This window comes from Cupressus sempervirens, chromosome 7, assembly GCF_028749045.1.
Source record: "Cupressus sempervirens isolate cs-2001-9-10 chromosome 7, ASM2874904v1, whole genome shotgun sequence".
Taxonomy (NCBI): Eukaryota; Viridiplantae; Streptophyta; class Pinopsida; order Cupressales; family Cupressaceae; genus Cupressus; species Cupressus sempervirens.
Genome location: NC_143124.1, coordinates 875,674,468 through 875,694,710, shown reverse-complemented (window position 1 = coordinate 875,694,710; position 20,243 = coordinate 875,674,468). Strand labels below are relative to the sequence as shown.

At 36.7% G+C, this 20,243-nt stretch overlaps 1 protein-coding gene and 1 pseudogene across 2 annotated transcripts; both read right to left on the bottom strand.

Annotated features, from left to right (window-relative positions):
- Positions 1 to 5,478: 5,478 nt before the first annotated feature.
- LOC149550248 (isoamylase 1, chloroplastic pseudogene) lies at positions 5,479 to 6,676 on the bottom strand (annotated as a pseudogene).
- A 5,419-nt stretch (positions 6,677 to 12,095) lies between these two features.
- Positions 12,096 to 14,866, bottom strand: LOC149550247 (expansin-A1-like). Of its 2 annotated transcripts, none has more exons than XM_089793341.1 (4): positions 14,634 to 14,866; positions 13,803 to 14,531; positions 13,397 to 13,709; positions 12,096 to 12,771 (listed from the first exon to the last, which is right to left on the bottom strand). In XM_089793341.1, exons 2-4 carry the CDS (start codon positions 13,945 to 13,947, stop codon positions 12,465 to 12,467), a joined length of 765 nt encoding a protein of 254 aa, XP_089649467.1. In that variant the 5' UTR covers positions 13,948 to 14,531; positions 14,634 to 14,866; the 3' UTR covers positions 12,096 to 12,464. The 2 variants fall into 2 exon arrangements, with proteins under 2 accessions (XP_089649467.1, XP_089649466.1); XM_089793340.1 differs by having other exon boundaries at positions 13,803 to 13,926; positions 14,778 to 14,866.
- Positions 14,867 to 20,243: the final 5,377 nt, after the last annotated feature.

Sequence of the window (20,243 nt, the reverse complement as noted above, 5' to 3'; positions counted from 1 at the left end):
GATAGAAGATGTAAATAGCTTGACTTCATGGTTCCCATTCCTTCACTAATTGCCTGTAAGTCAAACCAAGAAGATTTTTCCTGAACTCCCTTATGTCTTCCTTGTGACTGAATCATTTGGATGTGCTCTTCTATCATCTCCCGCATCCTGTCATGATGAGATAAAGAAGTCACAACACTATCTTCGCTCACCTTCAGCTGGCTGGACCAATCATGTGAAGTACCACCAATTTCATCCTCATGAGACGAAGCATCTAACTGAGCCTGGTATTCTCTGTCAGCAAAATCATAAAAGCTCGATGTCTGCTCATTTTCACCAGGTATCTCATCATCATGCACAATGACATCTTCATCATCATCTGAACTCACATCACTGTAATCATTGCTTGTCAGAACCAAACTACCCTGAGTACCTGAGACATCACCCTTGGGAAACTCGTATTCAACTGTCTCAACTTGAGTGTCAAGTTGACAGTTACTATCCATCAGCGTAATATCCTTCACCACTTCTTCCTGTGACTAAACTGAAACCTCTGACTGGTTGCACACTTGTTTCTCGAACTCCTCATTAAGGTTCCTAGTAACATCGCCCACTGTATCAGCTAGTGCTTTGCGAGGAGTTTTTCCGAATTGAAATCCAGTTGACTTATTCACCTTAGTTGGGTCGGACAGCCTGTCAATCATACGGTGGTGCTTGACCCACAGTTCAGACATGTTATGTCTGATTTTTCTGAGCTCATCCTGAATGCCTGAATAGTCCTCCTTTCCACAATTCTGACTCTGAATACTATGTCTATTACTGGTCCAAGATTGTGTCCTTGGAGACTTTGTGTTGTACCTGTCCATCTTGGTTGAAGTAGAGTGCTGATCACTCATGTAATTTGGTTCTCACCCCACAGGATGGCAAGAAAACCGCTCTGATACCACTGAAATGACCCTGACAGGTTATTGCTTACTCCAGCGCCCAAAAAAATCTTTATACTTCAGCTCTGATACCACTGAAATGACCCTAGCTATAAAGGTCACTAAATCCCAATATTGTACTGTGGCAATTCGTCAAATAATTTGCAAACAGGCTCTGATACCACTGAAATGACCTGAGCTACGACAATATGTCAACATTCTTGATGCCAACTTTATTTGCTAAATTAAACTTGCAAAGATTTACAATTTTCAAATCTATTTAATTAGTTGAACCTGGCAAAGAGGAGAATCAATATTTAATCTTCTAGTGCTAAGACTGGTCTCCAGACACAGGCTTGCATTTCCTTTGGAACACTGATCGGCTCTAAACTCTGCTTCAACTCCTAGGTCCCCAGCGACTAATCCAGAACTGAATGAAATCCTTCATCCCTCAAAAACCCGTGGGAAGGAGGAAAGATTAGGAAAGCGCTGAGGCCACTGCAATATGACTACCCAATATGGTGCGCCTTTTCTCCAATGTGGATGCCGAACTTAGCTGATTTCCAATCAGTTTGGGCTCTGTTCAAGCAACACGACCTGCTAATCCTCCAATGTGTGCTTATTCCCTTAAGATGATTCGTCCTGTGATCTGCGGTTTATTGATTTCATATTCAAACCCTGGCGGCTGCTATGCAATCTTAGACAGAGATCTTCTCCCTTGGACCCGTGTAGACGGCAGAGTATGCGATATATCCTTGAAAACAATCATCTCAGTTTTAATCGCTATGGAGATCATCGGTATAAGATGTCACAACTCGCAATGAGATTGCCGCCTGTCAGATCTGGTGAGATTTAATATTAAACGGCACCCGCATGCAATATGGTCGGCTATGATGAACTTCCGGCGGGACTGATACGATTTCTTCTCCTTAATTTGGTGTTCCGAATGTAATAATGTTGGATCAAATCGCAATATGTAAATGGAAGTCGAGACAACTGGTAGCGAAGGAAATCGATGCCGGTTGGAAAACACCAAATGCGCCTCTGCCCTCTGATCTCAGAAATCAGATGACTAATCCAACTCTTGTGTGTTTACTGATTCCACACTAACACACAAGTTGTAAAGATTACTGCCTCATAATAAACTTCGATTTAACATTTGGAGTCTTGCCTGTCACTTTGACAATCCAAATTAAATGTTGTAGATCCTACTTGGATAAAATGTTGAACTCCAACCCTTTGCGAATAGCTTAGAACCTAAAAATCAATTCTCAAGATGACCCATCAAAATTTTGGCCTTAAGCCACAGATTCTACCCCTGATGAAATGACTGAATGTCACCTCCAATCTGCAATAATTCGGATGATATTTCACACCCTCAAAATCGCGTACCGATTGAGAGTTATCATTCTCAATGGCCAACTGTGACAGTTGCGAAAACCCTAGGTTCCACAATGCACCCCTATGATTGAATCACAATCTGAAAAATCAAAGAGAGATAATCAACTGCCTAATTCAAATGGAGCCCCGGGGTGCCTATTTATTCTTTTCTCTCCATCCTCTCCAAAGACTTCTAGAACATTTTTGATCTTATCCCTCAAGTGACTTTATTAAATATTTTTATAATCCAAGTCACTTTATTAAATATAAAGTTATCTTTTAATATTTATTTATTTAATTAAAATAATTAATTAGTCATCCTTGGACAACCAGATTAATTAAATTAATTAAATTGAACTGTCACCAAAAATGGGGACATGACAGGCAGCTATCTCCAATAATGGACGCAATTCACCCAGAACCTAGGCCAACTATAAGGCTACACTCCTTCTTCACTTCAAGCTCAGCAAAACCTAGGCGAGTGAACCTCTTAAGATCTGATTATGTGACCAGTGCAATGAGGACAATCAGAATCTAGAATAATAGATGAAACCCCTAAATATTCTATACTTAACCGAGAAATCACAAGCATGAAATATCTAAGAACATGAATCATGAAACTGGTAAGCTAAGTGAGGGTTAAACTTTGAATAACTTTCAACATAAAAGGGAAAAGATGATTTAATATGTTGATATCAACAAGACCTAGATATGAGCAAAAAAATTGAATGATCCTATCTTTGATCAGTGCCTTATTTAATGGGCAATTACATGAATTATAACCATACATCTTTTGGAAATCTTTGATATAATTCTTACATCAAGATCCCTGATCTATCTTTCACCTTGTGAATAGACATCTGCATCAATATGAATATTGTACTTAGACTATCCCATCATGAAATCTACAAACCTTGTGATAAACACCAAGCAATTACATGGCTCCTTGTTCCACAAGCAAGACATTTCAATCACATAGATCCTTAAACAGAATGCAACCTAATTCATGCTCTTTGTTCACAAACTAGAAAAGATTACAAATCCATGACCAAGAGATTCAAAGATAATTTAAAACCCTTTACTGTGTTTTATTCATTCTCCTTGAAAATGAATACATGAAAGATGTATAGAGAACAACTCACAAATCACCTAACAAATCCAAACTATATGCATTAAAACTTAAATGTTGCTCAATACAAGAAGAAAATGTTGAAGAATGGTATCACAGATCTAAGAAAACTCAAGATTGGAACCAACCGGTTTCATAGTGAAAACTAGAACCCCTACAATGGATGAAAGAAAGAAAGATATAGACAAAGATGAATTCTCAGATCTGATCTCAGAATGACATGTGTCCACTTGAAATTCTATCTTCTGCTGTTGAAAACCTCTTTCATCTTTCTGAGCATTTCATCTGATTTAGTTTTCATCATTATCTATAACTGACTTGTAAATATCTCTGCTCAATGATGAAAACCATTCTGCAACCAAAATATCTGAAAATCCTCATGAAATGTTGAAGGAATTAAGGCTTAACTGATTTGAAAGTGACCAAATTTGACCCAAATTGCATTTTTACCATGTTTTACCAAGCTTCTTACTGTAGTTTCAAATTTTACCAGTTCCACTGAGAAGGCTCCAAATTTCATGTTTCTACCTATAACTTGAACTAGTGAGCACATGTGCAAAAAAAAACCTCAAAATCAAAAAGTTTGTCTTCTCATGATTCCGGTGATATATAATATGCCTATATTCACCTCTCGGAAGCCCCTTGAATCTCAATTTGAAAAATACCCCTTGCTATAAGTGTTTGGTCTACACCTTTAATTTTCAAAAAATTTAAAATGTCTAAAGTGAAAACTTTAGAAAACATGTCTTTTTTAATTTAAAATTCCTCAACATGACATGCTCTGAGAAATATTTTAAAATAATAAATCTTTTATGATTTTTATTTTTTTCCTTTCCTTGAATCTCAGGGTCAAACCCAATTTGACTAGGTGCCACATGGCAGCCTCTTATTGGTTGACCTCTACACACTACCACCTCATCGCCATGTGGCACTTCCCTACTTGCCTACATTTCTTAATGATCACGCAACTACCCCAAGTGGGGAAGCGCCCATCGTTGACTCTAGCCACGTGTCAACATCTTAAGCCTTCGAATCATTTGGTGTCATGTCATCTCATCTGCATCCCACTTGGATCGCCACGTCAAAATGCATCTGGGCCCCACTGCCATGTGGTGCATGGGTGCATTCCCACATTGTTTATCTGGTGAGCATCTTCATTTTGCAAGGATGCACTAACCACAGGATGTGCCATGTGGCGCAATCATGTGCCTCCACCTTTTAGCCCACCACATCACCACACATGAATCTTTGTTTAAAATTTAACCTTCTTTTTTGTGCTAACTAGGCATCCACCTGTACTTGGTCGTCAAAGGGCCCCACGCACATTGTGTGCCGTACAAAATTGCATGTCTTTTCAGACATCTTGCATTGTGTGTGAAGGATTATTTAAATGCATAAAAGATTCATTCCCTCCCCAATGTGGGACTAAGGAATTACAATAACCCTGCCTCTGAATGCTACTTCTTCATACGTGACCACTGCAAATTGTTCCTTCTTTCATTTTTACCTTCCCCTGTGTGTGATCACAATCTTGCCTCGCCAAATTACCATTGAAATCTTCATTTCAATTGCATGTTAAATCAATATTCCAACAATTATACACTACACTCTTGTATTTTACAGGTTGTGCATATTCTTTTTGTCAATGCGTAGTGCCTCTACTTTTAGCAGCTCCCATCACATGGAGGCTCATTTGTTCATGGCATGGATGGCTCCTTTTTTTAAACTCCCCTGCTTCTCCATGCATTTCTTCCTTTGCTTTCTACGGCTTTCTCCTAGTCAACCGCCTCATGTTCTCCTTTTGACTGGCAATTTCTCTTATTGCGTGGTGCTCCAAAGACTATAGCTTCTTTAGCATGGGTTGCTTTGGTGTGAGGTCTCTTTTCATTCACTACACTCTCCCTTTGTTTTACGTGGGTTCCTCTATTTTACCTTGGTTGCAGCTTGTTTCCTAGTCGGCTCTCTATTTTCTTTATTATGCAAGAGGCCTCTAGTAGCTATAACTCCCTTGCAAACCTCTGCCCTATTTTGTTAGCTTCTTTTTAAACAAAAAGTGTCTCCTCCTTTCTAATATAAATGTGGACTCCCACAAAGGCATTGAGAAAAAGCTCCTACAACTCCAGCTATGCCCTTGATAAACTGGTGTATTATGTCTCAATATTGCCCATTCCACTCTGAACAAATGCCCCAATGAGGAAAGTTTCCTACTTGATAAAGGCCACCTATGTCCTATGTTTTAGCTATAAGCTTCACCCCAAGAAGGACTAGATCATCACTAATGATATCAATTAAGGGAGGTTCATTTAGAGGTGTTCATGTTGTTAAAAAAAAAACTCCTTCAATATCATTGTCGAAAACATTCTCCTCGCTCCATAAGTTGCTAGCCCCCTGCGTGCAAACATGTAATACATGATATTATCCAGATCTCTAAAAATAATGTTCGACCCATATCGTTTCCTTCTATAATATGGTTGAATACCACATCCATGAATACTTCAATCCCATGCTCATGTGCTTCTCTTACAAGCATTTTGAACTCTTTAATTGCATCATGTGCACAATTCCTCACACCTAAGGTAGCATATCAAATCATTGGAGAAAAATAGTTAATAGTTGAATACCCCCGAAAATTCATCTTGTAGTCACCCATAACAAAGTTGTATGAGTAATACTCTAACTCGTTAAATTCTTGATAGGGCATAAGTTCAATGGCATTAATTCCCAATTCCTTTAAGTGTCCCATTTTTTCAACTACACCAAGGTATGTCCCTGAATGATTATCATTGCTTGATCCATGTTCGATAAAATTGTGAACATGCATTTCATAAATAAAGAGATCTTTTTGTGGAAGTTTCAGGGGCAAGTCCCCTTGCCAATTAAACTCGTAATCAAGAACAGGCACCATACCAGCCATTTGAGGCCAACAACTTCCTCCAGGTCCTAAAACCTCATACTCTTCTCTACTAATTATTGCCCTAGCATAAGGATCAAGCAATATGCATGATTGGTTATAGTGATGCCCTTCTTTAGGACAATAATCTCCATCAACTTGATAACCATACAGCATGCCATCAAACTTTCCAGCAAGGAATGTGTGCCATACATCTCCTGTTTTTTTAAGCAACCTGTATCGCCAACCCTGCCATCTTCTTTAATCAACATATTGATGACATATAAAAAATAATCGACTTGGTGTCTTAATGACTATGTTCATATACAGAAGCAGCATCATGGAAAGAATGATTACAACATCTTTTAAAAACATCTTCAATTTCTTCAATTCTAATCATCCTGATGCAATTAGTCAGGCCCCAAAGCAGGTCTGACTAAAAAAAAATTTGTTTCCAAACAATTGACAAGCATATTGTTCCAGTGATCATCTCGAACTGATTAAAATCAAATTTAATTACTGATTGATCATTAAAAACTTATTTTATCATTAATCTGCACACTGTTAATTTTGTGCTAGGAGGTCCTTTGACTGGCCTTAGAAACTAATCTAAACACTTGACCATGCCCTAAGATCAATAATACTAATTCTCTATTCCGCAGACTTGCACCCTGTCAAATCTCATCTCGTGACGAATTTCGGGTCAAAAGATATTGACTGTCAAAGTTACCCTTTCAGAATTGCCTGTAAGAAAACATGTCAAAAAACGATAAATTGCATTTGGATTTGGCTTCGAAAACAAGGCACACTGACACTTGGGAGAATGAAAATTGGGGTGTTGGTTCATTGTGATGAGGACATTATGAATCTGTGATTTAGGCTTATGATGAATAATAGGACGCATTTGGTGAATAGTCAAAGTAGGCTACATGGAATTTGCAGACTAGAAACAATGTTACAAAAGCGATTGTTGCAAATGGAATCTAACCTAAGAAAGTGTGTAGATGGATTCATCAAGATTTGAAAATTGGCACACTTAAAGTATTTTCAAAGTACAATGCAATGGTATGATCCATTCAATCTCACCTATCACAAGATCAAAGTTATAAGATCCCAAATGAGGGTACCGACAAATTTGCATGTGCTGACACCTGTAAAAAATCAGAAATTGCATTTGGAATCATGTTTGAAAATTGATCAAATGGATTTGTCATAAGCTCAAATTGGAAACGTAGCAAGTCTCTAACCTCTACAATGCAACTCAAGAGGAATTTTCTCATTTTGATCAACTAGGTCAATGTTATAAAAAGTCAAATAGGTCTTCCCAAAATTCAAAACAATTCATATTAGCATGACATTAGTAAACGACCAACTTTGAGGGATTCATAACCTAGGCAAACGAATTCAATACGACTCAAAATCTGAAACATAGGCTCTCTGGTATGGACACTAGACATTCCCAAAGTGGTGATTCATGAAACATAACTAGGTGCAAGACATTCAATTGCAAACACAACCTCCTATCGCTATTTGACACAAGCAAAAATGCAAAATTGACAAATGCTCAAAACGAGACTTCACGAAATGGCTCAGAATGACAAATTATCATCATGGAACACATAGACGCACTAAATGCAAGGTGTTAGAAACATTAAACACCTCATGGGCCTCAAATGGATAGTCAGGTACATATGCATTAAAAGAGCGCTTATAGGGCTTAATTTTTTAATGGTACTCAAAATTGGGGCTTCAATTTTGAGTCCCAACACAACTGAAATGAAATAATTTTTTTTGGTGCAAGATTGTTCTTACACCCAGGATGCTCCTGCATCATTTATCAAGCTTTTTACTAGTTATTTCAGATTGCAACTTTGATTCTTGTTTAGTCCCCTTTGGCTTTGATAGTTCTCCAGCTTTTCTTTAGTAGTGTAGTCCTAACTTTTTGTGTCCCTATTTCTTCTTTAACTTCTCAGTTGTTCATCAAGCTTTTTTGAACTTTCATTGTATCTTTTTAATCTTTCATAATTCTCTTTCTCAATCTTCAAATCGTTCTTCAACTTTTCAACTTCATTCCTTACTCTTTCATTCTCATTCATGACTTGTTGGTTCTCATTAGTTGTATCCTACTAATGCTACTTCTTGCTTTACCAAGTTGAGTTCATTTTCCTTTGATTTCAGTTCATCTTCAATATGTTTCCTTGCATCCTCTATAAACCTCTTTTCCTCAAGATCGTCACATACATTGACAACTCATCCTTCAAGTTCTCTTTTCAAATTCTTAACTTTCTCCTTGAGCTTCCATTTTTCTCCTCTAGTTCTTCTATGGCTTTCTTAAATTCTTCAGACATAGCCCCTTCTAACAATTACTCAATTTTTTCAATGTAATTGTAACTTTCATTTAACATCATAGTGAGACCTTTTCTTAATAAAAAATATTTTTGAAACTTATCTTGAAACTCTTAAATGATGATAGCTTGATCCTCAATCTCTTTTTCATACTTGTACCTATCCATTTCAAGAATCTTTTCCTCAGGTTCTTAAGATATCCTTCTCAAGGACTTATGCTCTGATATCGATTGTTGGTGTAAAATAGTACTAAGAGGGGGGTGAATCAATATAATAGGTAATCTACTAATTCAAATCATTGGTTGAACTATTTGCCAAATACAAACCAAATAACTATTGAAATGAAATTAATTAAGTTCACCGATCATTCACAACAGATAATGCATCACATCATTATTTTGGTAGAGTGGAAAGCCTCTATTAGAAGGTAACAATTATGGTGGGGATGATTCCCACAAGCCTTTTCACTACAGTTCAAAGGTTTCCCTATTAGAAGCTTACAAATATCCTTTCTAAGAGTACACCATGTTTGGAGTGTTGCGTACACTATTAAGAGTACAGTGAGATCTATTGGGATCTACCTCGGTTAGAGGATTTAGAACTTCTTATGAGAGTCCTCCTTGTTAAAGGATTTAACAATAATGAGACTGGTTAAGGTCCACCCACCTAAGGGATTGCCCTTATTGAAATTCTTAGGTTACAATAAGTTGATTGACCTATCTTTCGCAGTCCTTTCCTTTTAGGTCCTTTCTGCTTTGCTCTCTCTACAACTTTCTTTTGCTCAATCTTTGTCTTCGCAAATGCATTCACTTCTTTATTTCTATCTTTGTTTGTTTATTTGTGTTCGTCGCTCTTCTATGTCACTATCATCTCTCTCACTGTGCTCACTAATCATCTTCTTAATCTGAATTCATTGTTTTGTTGCTTACTTTTTTCCCACTTAATCTCAGCCCTTTATTCAAAATCATGCCTATTGCACTTGACCCTTGTTCACTTCTCATGTCTCTATGCTCTTGACACACTTTCAATCTTTGCCTCTGATCATTATTGGATCCTCTTGTATAATTCCCAAGATAAGTCAACATGTGTTTGACCTATTGAGATTCCTTGTCAAGTTTTGTTTACCTATCTTTCTTTCATCTTCCAACTATCAACATTATTACTTTTTCTTCTGACTGCATCGATTCTACCAAACATTAGATCATGCATCCTATCATAAGTCTATGTTACCTACCACTTTTCCTGGCATTACTAGTCATGAATAAGTGACACTGATCATGTTGGATGCTTCTCTTGATGTGCTTCTACAACTGAGTTACCAAAGTTGCCATCAATGCCAACTTAATGACAACTTGTCACTTATTTGGCTTGAATTGATATGATAGCAATCTCCCAAACTTCTTTGCAAAATGGTAGCATGATCATCCATATCCTATCTCTGGTGAGTATGCACTAAAATCCTTTACTACATCAATTTGGAACATTGACCTAGTTAGCCAAGTCACATAGTGATCCTTTCATCATTTCTAACTTCCTTTTTGATGTTGATCAATCTTGGATACTCTAGAATCAATATATTTTATGTAGACATATTACTCTTTTGAACCACATATTACAACTCAAAATTGTGCGAGAATACATATCATAACAAGTTGTCACAACAAGATCACGGATTGGAAGCCTTAACTTATACACTCCAAATCACATTCTTGAATCACCTCCACTACCTATAATAGATATAAGATGATAATACAAACATACTTCAACTAGTTTCATTGCCATAACTAGTCATTATACTTCCAAAAAATAAATGCTTATGGATATGCATGTTAAAAGTAGAGTAGCTATGACAATTCAATATGCTTTTGACATCAATGACAACATGTGTTCAACGAACATCTTCTTGATAGGTAAATTAAATTAATTTTGTGACATCTCTTTGACATGGCTTGATTTATCTCATATATTTTATCATTCATTAGTGACATAGCACATTAACTTATTACATGATTTTCTTGCCTAATTATAGTTAAAGATACTTCATAAATTGTCTTCATGTGATTTTTTCATTTTCCTCACCTTCATATTATACTTAATGGTGGTTCAAATTACCAATTCTTCTTTAGGTATAGCACATTAACTTATTACATGATTTTCTTGCCTAATTATAGTTGATACTTCATAAATCGTCTTCATGTGATTTTTTCATTTTCCTCACCCTCATATTATACTTAATGGTGGTTCAAAATTACCAATTCTTCTTTAGGTATAAACACATTTATGATTTTTACTTTTTAATTAATTGTCATAAAATAAGATATATTTATGAACATGTGTCTAGCATAAAAATTATATATGTGTTTGTAGATCTCATAAAATAATAGTATATAAGCAACCTTATAATTGATTACACTTGTTGTAAAATGGTTAAGAGTAGAAATCAGTGACTATTTAGCCATCTAATACCATCATCTTCCTCATACAACATCATTAACAATGAAGCCAAAGCCAAATTGATCATAATTATTATTAGAAGATGGCTAAATGTTTAAAAGCCATAAATAATTAACCACCTAATATTAATTTGTCATAATTTCACAATTGATTTTAAAATAGAGAAAATGAAAACTTCACAACACACCTTAGAATATGTTCTTGAATTTTCTTGTGTACAAGACAAATGAAATCTATTAGCTTGTGGGGGATTTTTTTTGACGAATAGTCCGTTAAAGACTTGGTATAAGTCAGGACTCCAAATGCACCATGTAGTTCTCTTGCTAATTCACTAACGTGAAATGGCATGATATTTGGGAAATTGGTAATAATAGAAGACATCTTAAACATCATTTTCAACACCCCCTTTCACAGAAACGCCTCCACCCTGGTTTCAAGTATTCGTAGAGTTTTGGACCTTGATATCTTTTGGTATTTTTCTACCCCGTCAATGGATGTTCTTTATAAGGTTGCGTCTTTAGCTGTGCTTGGCACAGTGCGTCTTACAAGTGGAGCAATTATGTAATTTGAATATTTTTTTCAAAAATATTATATTTTGAAGATGCCCAAAAACAAATAGAAAGTGGCATTTAATGATGCCTTCGCCAATTGATCTAGCTTTCCATCCTCGCCTTCAGTCAAAAATAAATGTTATTGAGTGGTTTATATTTGAATAGAATCTAAGTGCCTTTATGAAAAATAAATAATATTGATTCGGTTTATGTTTGGAAAGATTCTCAAAGCCTTCATGAATTAATGGATATTTCCATCTAGCCCTGTTGTCTTTAACAACCGTCAAACCACCATGCTTGCAATTTTTAAGCGAAGAAACAGTAGAGCACAAAAATATTGTTCTACATTTCTTCTATTAGAACCGCAACACCCACCAATCACCTAGATTCGAACCATTTTCAGATACGTTTGAAGTAGTGCTTACAATAAAGCATACAGGCACTGAAGGAAAAGATAATATATCATATATCATATACCATAGAGAAGTTGAGAAACTACATGGAAGCACTTTAGCGCCAAGAATTATTGATAGTGGATGGGGGGTGACTAGCAAAAAGAGCCACCACTAGTGTAAATACGATAAGATGGTACAAATCTTCAAAAGTCAATGCGAGGAGCGGGTGTAGTGGATTCCACCACGGCAGCCCAGATAATAAGTTACTCACAGAAATATAGTTAATGAACTTGAATAGAGGCCACAATAAAATAAGCCCAATTCTCTGTTCATGGAGTCTAGAGATACATGCACAATGCAGATTACAGCTTATATTAGAGCTTAGATTATACTAATATGACCAATAAGAGAAGTAGTTTAATGAAACTGAGCTCCACTGTAAGTCTGGCCAAATTGCCAGTGAGCAGGAGCAACATTGTAGGAGGTGACAGTCCTTCCATCACTGGTAGTCACCTTGAATGAGAGTGACTGGCCATTCAAGTAGGAGTTACTCTGCCAATTCTGCCCCCAGTTGCGAGACATCTTCTGCCACCCAGTCCTGGATCCCTTTATGGAAACAGAGTGCACATCCCCTGCTCCTCCAACATTTGTTATCAACACCAAATTGAAGTAGGAGTGCCCATTGATGCTGAACCTAACTCCACCTCTCTTGTGACATGGGACTCTGAAAATAAAAACACCCAAGAAATGGTTAATTAGTGTTAAGATTCATATGCATGTGCCCCATAAGGCTATATTTATACCTAGAACGGGCTATCCGAACTCTGGGAAGCACTAATGCATGCAGAGGGCTACACAGCCAGCAGGTTGCACCACGCCTATGGAGTATTTTACAGTGCAATACCAGTACTAGGGTACTACAGGACGCCCAAACACAGGTTTTTAGAACGGGGCAATGGGCCTCAATTTTGGGATGGGGGAACAGCTGCGCAGCTGCAGGAAGGGGGAGATGATGTAACATACTAAATTTAAAAATTACAACTAAAATTAGTGAACATTCAATATAGTAATGTAAAACATATTCAATAGTAACATTTATAAATAAAAATTGAAGTACCCATCCTAGCATCAGTGTAGTTGGGGAATGGTGAAGGTGGGGTACTTGGATACTCGGAGTCACCGGTGAGGGAATGTCTTGGAGGCGGTACTTGGAGGTTGGGAGGGGGTGCAGGTCACTGTGCATTCTGGTGGGCCAGTCCATAGATGCCATTTCTATGCATTAGTTATGGTGAAAGAGGCAACTTAAACATACATCCTAGGAAGTGAATATCCATTTCCTTGCGACTCACCTTCTGTAGATGACAGGAACAATTCCAGCTCTGTACTTGGCAATCCTGAGGAAGACAGGTTGAGCGAGATCAAAGTGTTGTTGCGGGGGATTGCACCACCCACCTGCATTGTTAGGGAGGGCAGAGTTGGGAGGGCAGAAGTTTGTAGCAGTCACTACAATGGTGCCAGGCAGGCACCATCTTGGATCTGCACTGCACTTTATTTGAAAACAGGCTCCACAGCTGAGGCCATTGTTAAAGAGCGCTGTGCTCAGAGCTGCTGTACTGGTGCCATAGCCTTGGCTATAAAGATTTCCATACCCACATGCTCCTCCTGAAAGACATAAAACAATAGATAAGTGGGTGAGATAGAGGGATTCCTCGTATCTGAATGATAAACAATCTACTGAACTTTGAACTCACTTACCCATTGTACCAGAAGCATCACCTCCACCATAAAAGGTTGCATGTGCATTGGTCCAACTTGAAACAAGTACGAATCTTGATATTGACAATAAGCACAACAGAATTGATACTCGAATAGCCATTTCCTGTATCAGGTAAACACCCATACAACATTTTCATTCTATTTATTGATATTTGTATAGCAGCAACAATCAAATATTCTAGCTTAGTTAAGAAAAACTCTTCAGAAGAGCACTTATATTCCAAAAGTACATCTCAGCTTCTTCGCAAAGATAAACCATGTGAATGTCACAGAATTCACATATCTAAACTCCTAGCCGCATTCACAACAAGACAGGCATTCACACATCCCCTCCAACCAAGCATTCAACAGTTAAACATTCTAGCATAATTAGATTCAACAATGAAAAATACATCACAGCTTCTTACCCAAGATACCCTTGTGAAACTCAAAGAATTCCATACTGGAACTACCCACATTCACAACAAGACAAGCATTATTGCAAATCCTCACATCTGGCATTCCCTAGCTTGAAAGACTACAACTACCAACACAACCCTTCAAAACTGCATTGACTAGACCCATTTAATAACGAGAACACTGAGTGACAGCAAAAAACATAAATCCAACTTAACAGAACCCCATTATGAGTTGAACGTGTTATTAGCTTTCATCCTGACAAACTGTACACAGATCTAGAGCTCGGCTAGAAATCATGCAGACCTTCACCTGAAGGAGCAAGAAAACATGAAAATAGGCGGAGCAATGACCACCAAACACCAAATAAAGTCCAAAACCCAAAATTAGCAATCTTTAAAGAAGAATACCTACCTTACCCACTGAAACCCAATGGCAGACATGCTTAACAATCTACAGATCCAAATACACACTCTTACTAAACCTCCCATGAAGAGAATCTCAATCATCAAGGCAAGTCAAGAAAATATGATAGAACCTTTGATAATAGATACTTACCAAACCTTCAGAAACGACCAGGGAATGATGGGCCTTAGAAAAATGGCTCAATTAAATGTGACAGGAGATACAAGAGGAGGAGATTGGGTGAGCTTAGAGGTTGAGGAGGGGGTCAATTAAATAGAATCCGAAGGTGGGCATCACTCGTTCTACTAGGTAGGGAAAGCAATAGTATCTGATTATTCTGGGGCCAGGGGAAACTGACAATGCTCATGTGTGGACAACTAACACGATGGGAAACCCCTCAGCTTAACCGCTAGCTTCAACAGTCAGCAATTTCTTTTGGAATTTCAATGTCAGAGTTTGATTATATAAAAGATCCAATTCATTGCAGTTTTAAAGACACTGTACTTCAATTTGAATGCTTAAGGTGAACATGACAGAGAGTTGGTAGTAAGCGAGATTTGGGAAATAATTGATTTTAACTTTTGCAAGCCAGTTGTATTGCAATAAAACTTGTTGGACTCCTGGTCCCAATTTCCATTAAAATGTCTCTCTCTCTCTTTCGATGGTCCCTTGAAATTTTGATTAGAAGCCTAAAACATCGAATCTCACTTATAATTTCAAATGATTCCAATTTGAACAAACCCTAAAAACATCTAATCTCGCTCATAATTTCGGATCATTCCAATTTGAACAAACCCTAAAAACATATAATTCCGTATCATTCCAAATTGAATAAACCCCAAAGCACTCCAAACACATTAATGTAACAACCGGATCCAAAGTGATGAGTAAACATCCTGCAAGTTACCTACCATGCTTTGAGAGCAAACAAATTTGAGTACCCATTGCAGAAACAGTTTGGCGCAGAGTTTAAGCACAGTTCCATAACAGTGGTGTATATAAAAGCTATCAAATAAAATATATAAAACCCCATCAAAAAGAAATGGATACAGTATCCATTACAGTTAAGTGTCTGTTTTGGCTCAGAATGTTTTTATGAGTCCTCATTAGTCAATTTGAGCTTGATTCTCAACGTCAGATCAACTTTGTTGTCTCCAGATGAGCAACAATCGGTTTCCTTGATGTAATTCCATTAAGTTGCTACCCATAAATAATGCTTGGGAAATGACTGATTTCTGTAGCACTAAACTTACAGAGCATCTGAAACAAAGGATGGTACACCTGTGCCGGTTAACAATATAATTGTGTCTAGGAAGAATTTATCACTTCTGTTTTGTGTTTGATATCGTTATGGAACTTTGCAAGCACGGAGTCCAAGTCGATATTATTATGCCATTACCTTACAACTTAAAAAGCATGGATCCACACGAGCTTGAAAGTACCACATTCTTCGTAAAGATGGAATGAATAAAAGGGTAAAAGAGCATGTGTTCTAGGGATTTGAGATTTGATTGCATATTGGGCACCATGGTCTATGCAGTCAACTAAAAGGCAATTTACGTAGTGGATTATTAAAGATCTTTTATCTTTTCTTTTTTGAAAGTTCTATTTGTATACCTAGTCTGCCTTTGTAAATATTTTTGTCTTTGTATAGAAAATAAACTGAGGAGCTATAGGCTATCATGGATGATATAAGCTAAGTCATTAATAAAATTAAATAGTTTGTAGAATATAAAGTCTAATTAAGAGTGTTAAAAAGAACATCAAACTAACAATACTAACACAAAACAATAGTTTTATCTTACATGGATCTTTAGCTCAGATAAACTATGCTCTTTTACTTTAGAGAATATTGCTCAAATATTTCTATGATTCATTCTAATTGACTAAAATGGGAAATTGTCTTGAATCACTTGCTCACTTGCTCAAAAAAATAACTCAAAAAAATAATACAAGCTCTAAGAAAGTCTTATACCTTGATATGCAAATCCACAAAATATATGGATTAACTCTAGTTATGTCAATAGATTGAACTCTTAACAATTTAAGCTATGCCAACTCACTCCTAAGACAGAGAGGATTATCTTATTCTACTACAAATATAATAAGAGACTAACTATGACAAAGTTTCAAGAAATATGCTTTCAGTATAGTATTACATCACTAAATAAAAACATATTTATCAAATTCATGGAGATGAGTAGTGTCAATTATGTTGATCTCCATTGTCTACTTCTTTACTAGAGTTCCCCCTTATTTAATGTGGAAGAAGTTACTATTGATGATGAGTTGTCGATGATTGTTAACACTAGTTATTTGGTATATGATCCCTTCAACCTATTTCAAATAAAATCATTTATGTGCTTCATGTGTGTCCATCGTGTATCCTCATTCTTTGTGTAGCATCCTAAATTGTAAGCACTTGTAATTTTGGTCCTTGAGTCTTATTTTAGTATCTAAGGCTTCCATGCCCATCATGCTTGATTAGACACTAATTTGGTGCACATTTTTGGAATCCTCATGTCAAAATTGACTACCGATTAAAAATTGATCTAAATGTTGCCTCCTCAAGGGAACCCTGTGACATTGAGGACATAAATTTTGTAACCTTTTTATTGAAAGACACCCCTCACATACTAACTCAAGTCCAAGTTTGGATTAGAGATTGGTATAACTACAATTTTGAGAAGGATCCTATATCCTAAGTTAACATCCTTCATCTTTTGAATCCCAACATAGCTTAGAGAGGTATAAATGCAAAGTTGCCTCTCTCATTTTGGGATAAATACATTACATTGTAAATCACATCCAAGCAACCAACCATTCAAGAAAATAAAGCATCAAGCATAGAATATATGGAATAATATCTAGATCCTAACATTTGTGAAGACATTCATGTTCTTCTTGCCTTAGATCCAAAGTCAAGACTACATCAAGATAATTGTCAAGCATCTTCATGAGTCATCTAACATTTGTGAGTGTATCAAATCTTATCCAACATTTGCTACTAACAACGTGCAATTTTAATTTGATTCCAAGGTTGATTTTTGTATAAGGGTTTGACTAATTCAAAACCCTTTCTCCCACTAATTCCCCTTTTTTGTGAGTTGGTAACAAGTGGCAAAGTTATGGATTCATATCCTAGAAGACCTAATAGCCTACTTCAGATACTAGGCCTCAAGATTATATTTTGATAATGTAGGGGTGACTCTAACCACCCCTAATTATATAAGTCCACCCAGATAGGAAGAATTGGTTGCAATTTATGTTATAGATGAATGGCTCTATCTACTTCTCCAACCTAATCTCTAAAGTGTCATATTAGTCTATAGCTTCCCATATATACAATTTTTTTGTCATTGCATCGCATTGCATCTAGATTTCTTCCTTTACTCATTCCAAGTTTTATCAATCAATTATTCTCATTAATGAAAGGATGGAAATTTTATTTAGTGCTTGAGTCTATTCTAAGTGTACTATTATTCCCCCTTCCCAATGTAATGAATGATTTCTTAGATTTTTTATATCACCCTAGTGAACACTAATTCCATGCCCTCTCACCATTTTTCTCTTACACTTTGTTACAAAAAAAATTGTTTTCCCACAAATGTAGGATAGGAAAATAAAGGAGAGGGAGTTGGAACACAAGTTGTAGCCAAGTGATTCCATGTTTTCAACAGGTATATTGATTTAATATTCTCCCTATCTAATATTATTAGGTAAGTATGGATAGAGTGGGACTCTTTCCTACACAATTTCATAGTCAATTCAATCCACCCAATTTTTAAAAAAAGTTTAAAGTTTAATTCCCTATTATCATGACTAAGATTTTTATCATGAAACAATCTACTTTCCAATCTAGCAAGATCTTTCTTCACATAAAGGATTTCCTTATTAATTAATTATGTCTCTCTTATGGCTAGTTATTGGCCATTACTTGACCTCTCATCTTAAGGGGAGACAACCTTTTTCTTGTTAGAAATGCATTAGAATAACTAAGAGGGGGGTGAATCAGTTATTCAGTGTCCAAATGTCCTATTCAAACTTTTTCACTAAGTGTTGTGAACCCATTCAACCATTCATTCATCCAACTTTAACTTTCCTATTCAGCAAGTTACTGTAAATCAACATGCAAGCATAACACATAAAAGGATCAACACATAACACAGTGATTTACATGGAAACCCAATTTGGGAAAAACCACCATTAACATGCTACTCAATTCTCACTCTTCTGAAGTGATGCCTTGTGAAAGGTCTACCTTATTAAAGGCTTACAACACACTATTAAATGTGACCTTGTCATAGGATTTATCCACCCTGTTAGAAGTGGGCCTGGTTAGAGGACTTTAGAACATTCACTTGGAATGCCACCCTATTAAAGGATTTACAAATGGCTATTAAACCAACCTAAGTCCATAGAATTTTCATATCTAATACAATTGCTAGATAGTATTTAGAAATTTTTTGACCTGATTACAACATACTATATACATTAATATGTTAGCAAGAAACACTAATCCATTTAAAGAAACAAAGAATTAACTAACAAGATCAATATAACATATATGAGAGACTAAAGAGGAACCCCTAATTAAGAATGTGAGCCAATAGGAATTAGCTCTTTGCTTGGTAGATGAGTCTAAGTAAAGGATTGGTATGTATGCTCAAAGGGCTTCAAGTTTGCTTCAATGGTGGGGATCAATATAAAGAAACAAAGCATTAACTAACAAGATCAATATAACATATATGAGAGACTAAAGAGGAACCCCTAATTAGGAATGTGAGCCAATAGGAATTAGCTCTTTGCTTGGTAGATGAGTCTAAGTAAAGGATTGGTATGTATGCTCAAAGGGCTTCAAGTTTGCTTCAATGGTGGGGATGGGTAATGGAAATTTGGTAGCTTTGTGAGCTCTCAATTTGGCATTATAAGGGTATGGTTAAGGGCTTTTGTTTCTCAAACTAGCATTATAACTTTAGCTCAAGGATTGTGATAAAATGGCTTGGGAGGGGATTCAATTTATAGGCTAAGTGCTTGAGGGTTTGAGGGCTAAGATGCAAGGATGGGGAAAAGCTCATGGAGGGCTCAGATTGCATGAGAGGAGAGCACATGGATTGTGCTTCCTTACAGCCAATCAGGGAGTGACACATGTCACAGGGTGAGAAGATGGAGGAAAGGGCAAGGATGAGTCAACAAAGGAGGCTCAAGGGATAATATCTTCATAAAGACCCTTCATAATGGCTTGTAAGAGCAATGAATGGGTTTGTAAGAGTCTTTATGGCCTTGTAAGAGCATTCATGGCTGGGTGGTTGAGATATTTTGGAGATTGTTGACTTTGCTTGGCTTAGGAAAGTCTTAAGCTTGCTTAAGGAATGTGACAAGGTTGTGGGGGGGGGGGATTAGAGGTGATTTAGGATTTAAATTAGGGATGTTAGAGATATGCAAGTGGATGGCATTCAATGAGGGTGGGTGAGTTAGTAGCTAAGCTTGGTTAGTATGGGTGGATGAGGTGGATTAGGCTAAAATGGAGGTTTAGAGATAGGCTTAGGGTGAGGATGAAGACTTTCTAGAAGAGTCTAGAATTTCCTAGGATGAGGATAAAAGGTTTTTTACGAAATA

What these genes read in the sequence shown, in the direction of transcription:
- LOC149550247 (XM_089793341.1), bottom strand. Translation starts at nt 13,947, where the DNA reads ATGGGTGTTTACCTGATACAGGAAATGGCTATTCGAGTATCAATTCTG. An exon ending in TGATGCTTCTGGTACAATGG is followed by an intron (nt 13,710 to 13,802) that starts GTAAGTGAGTTC and finishes TATGTCTTTCAG; the next exon opens with GAGGAGCATGTGGGTATGGA. An exon ending in GTTCCTGTCATCTACAGAAG is followed by an intron (nt 12,772 to 13,396) that starts GTGAGTCGCAAG and finishes TTTTATTTTCAG; the next exon opens with AGTCCCATGTCACAAGAGAG.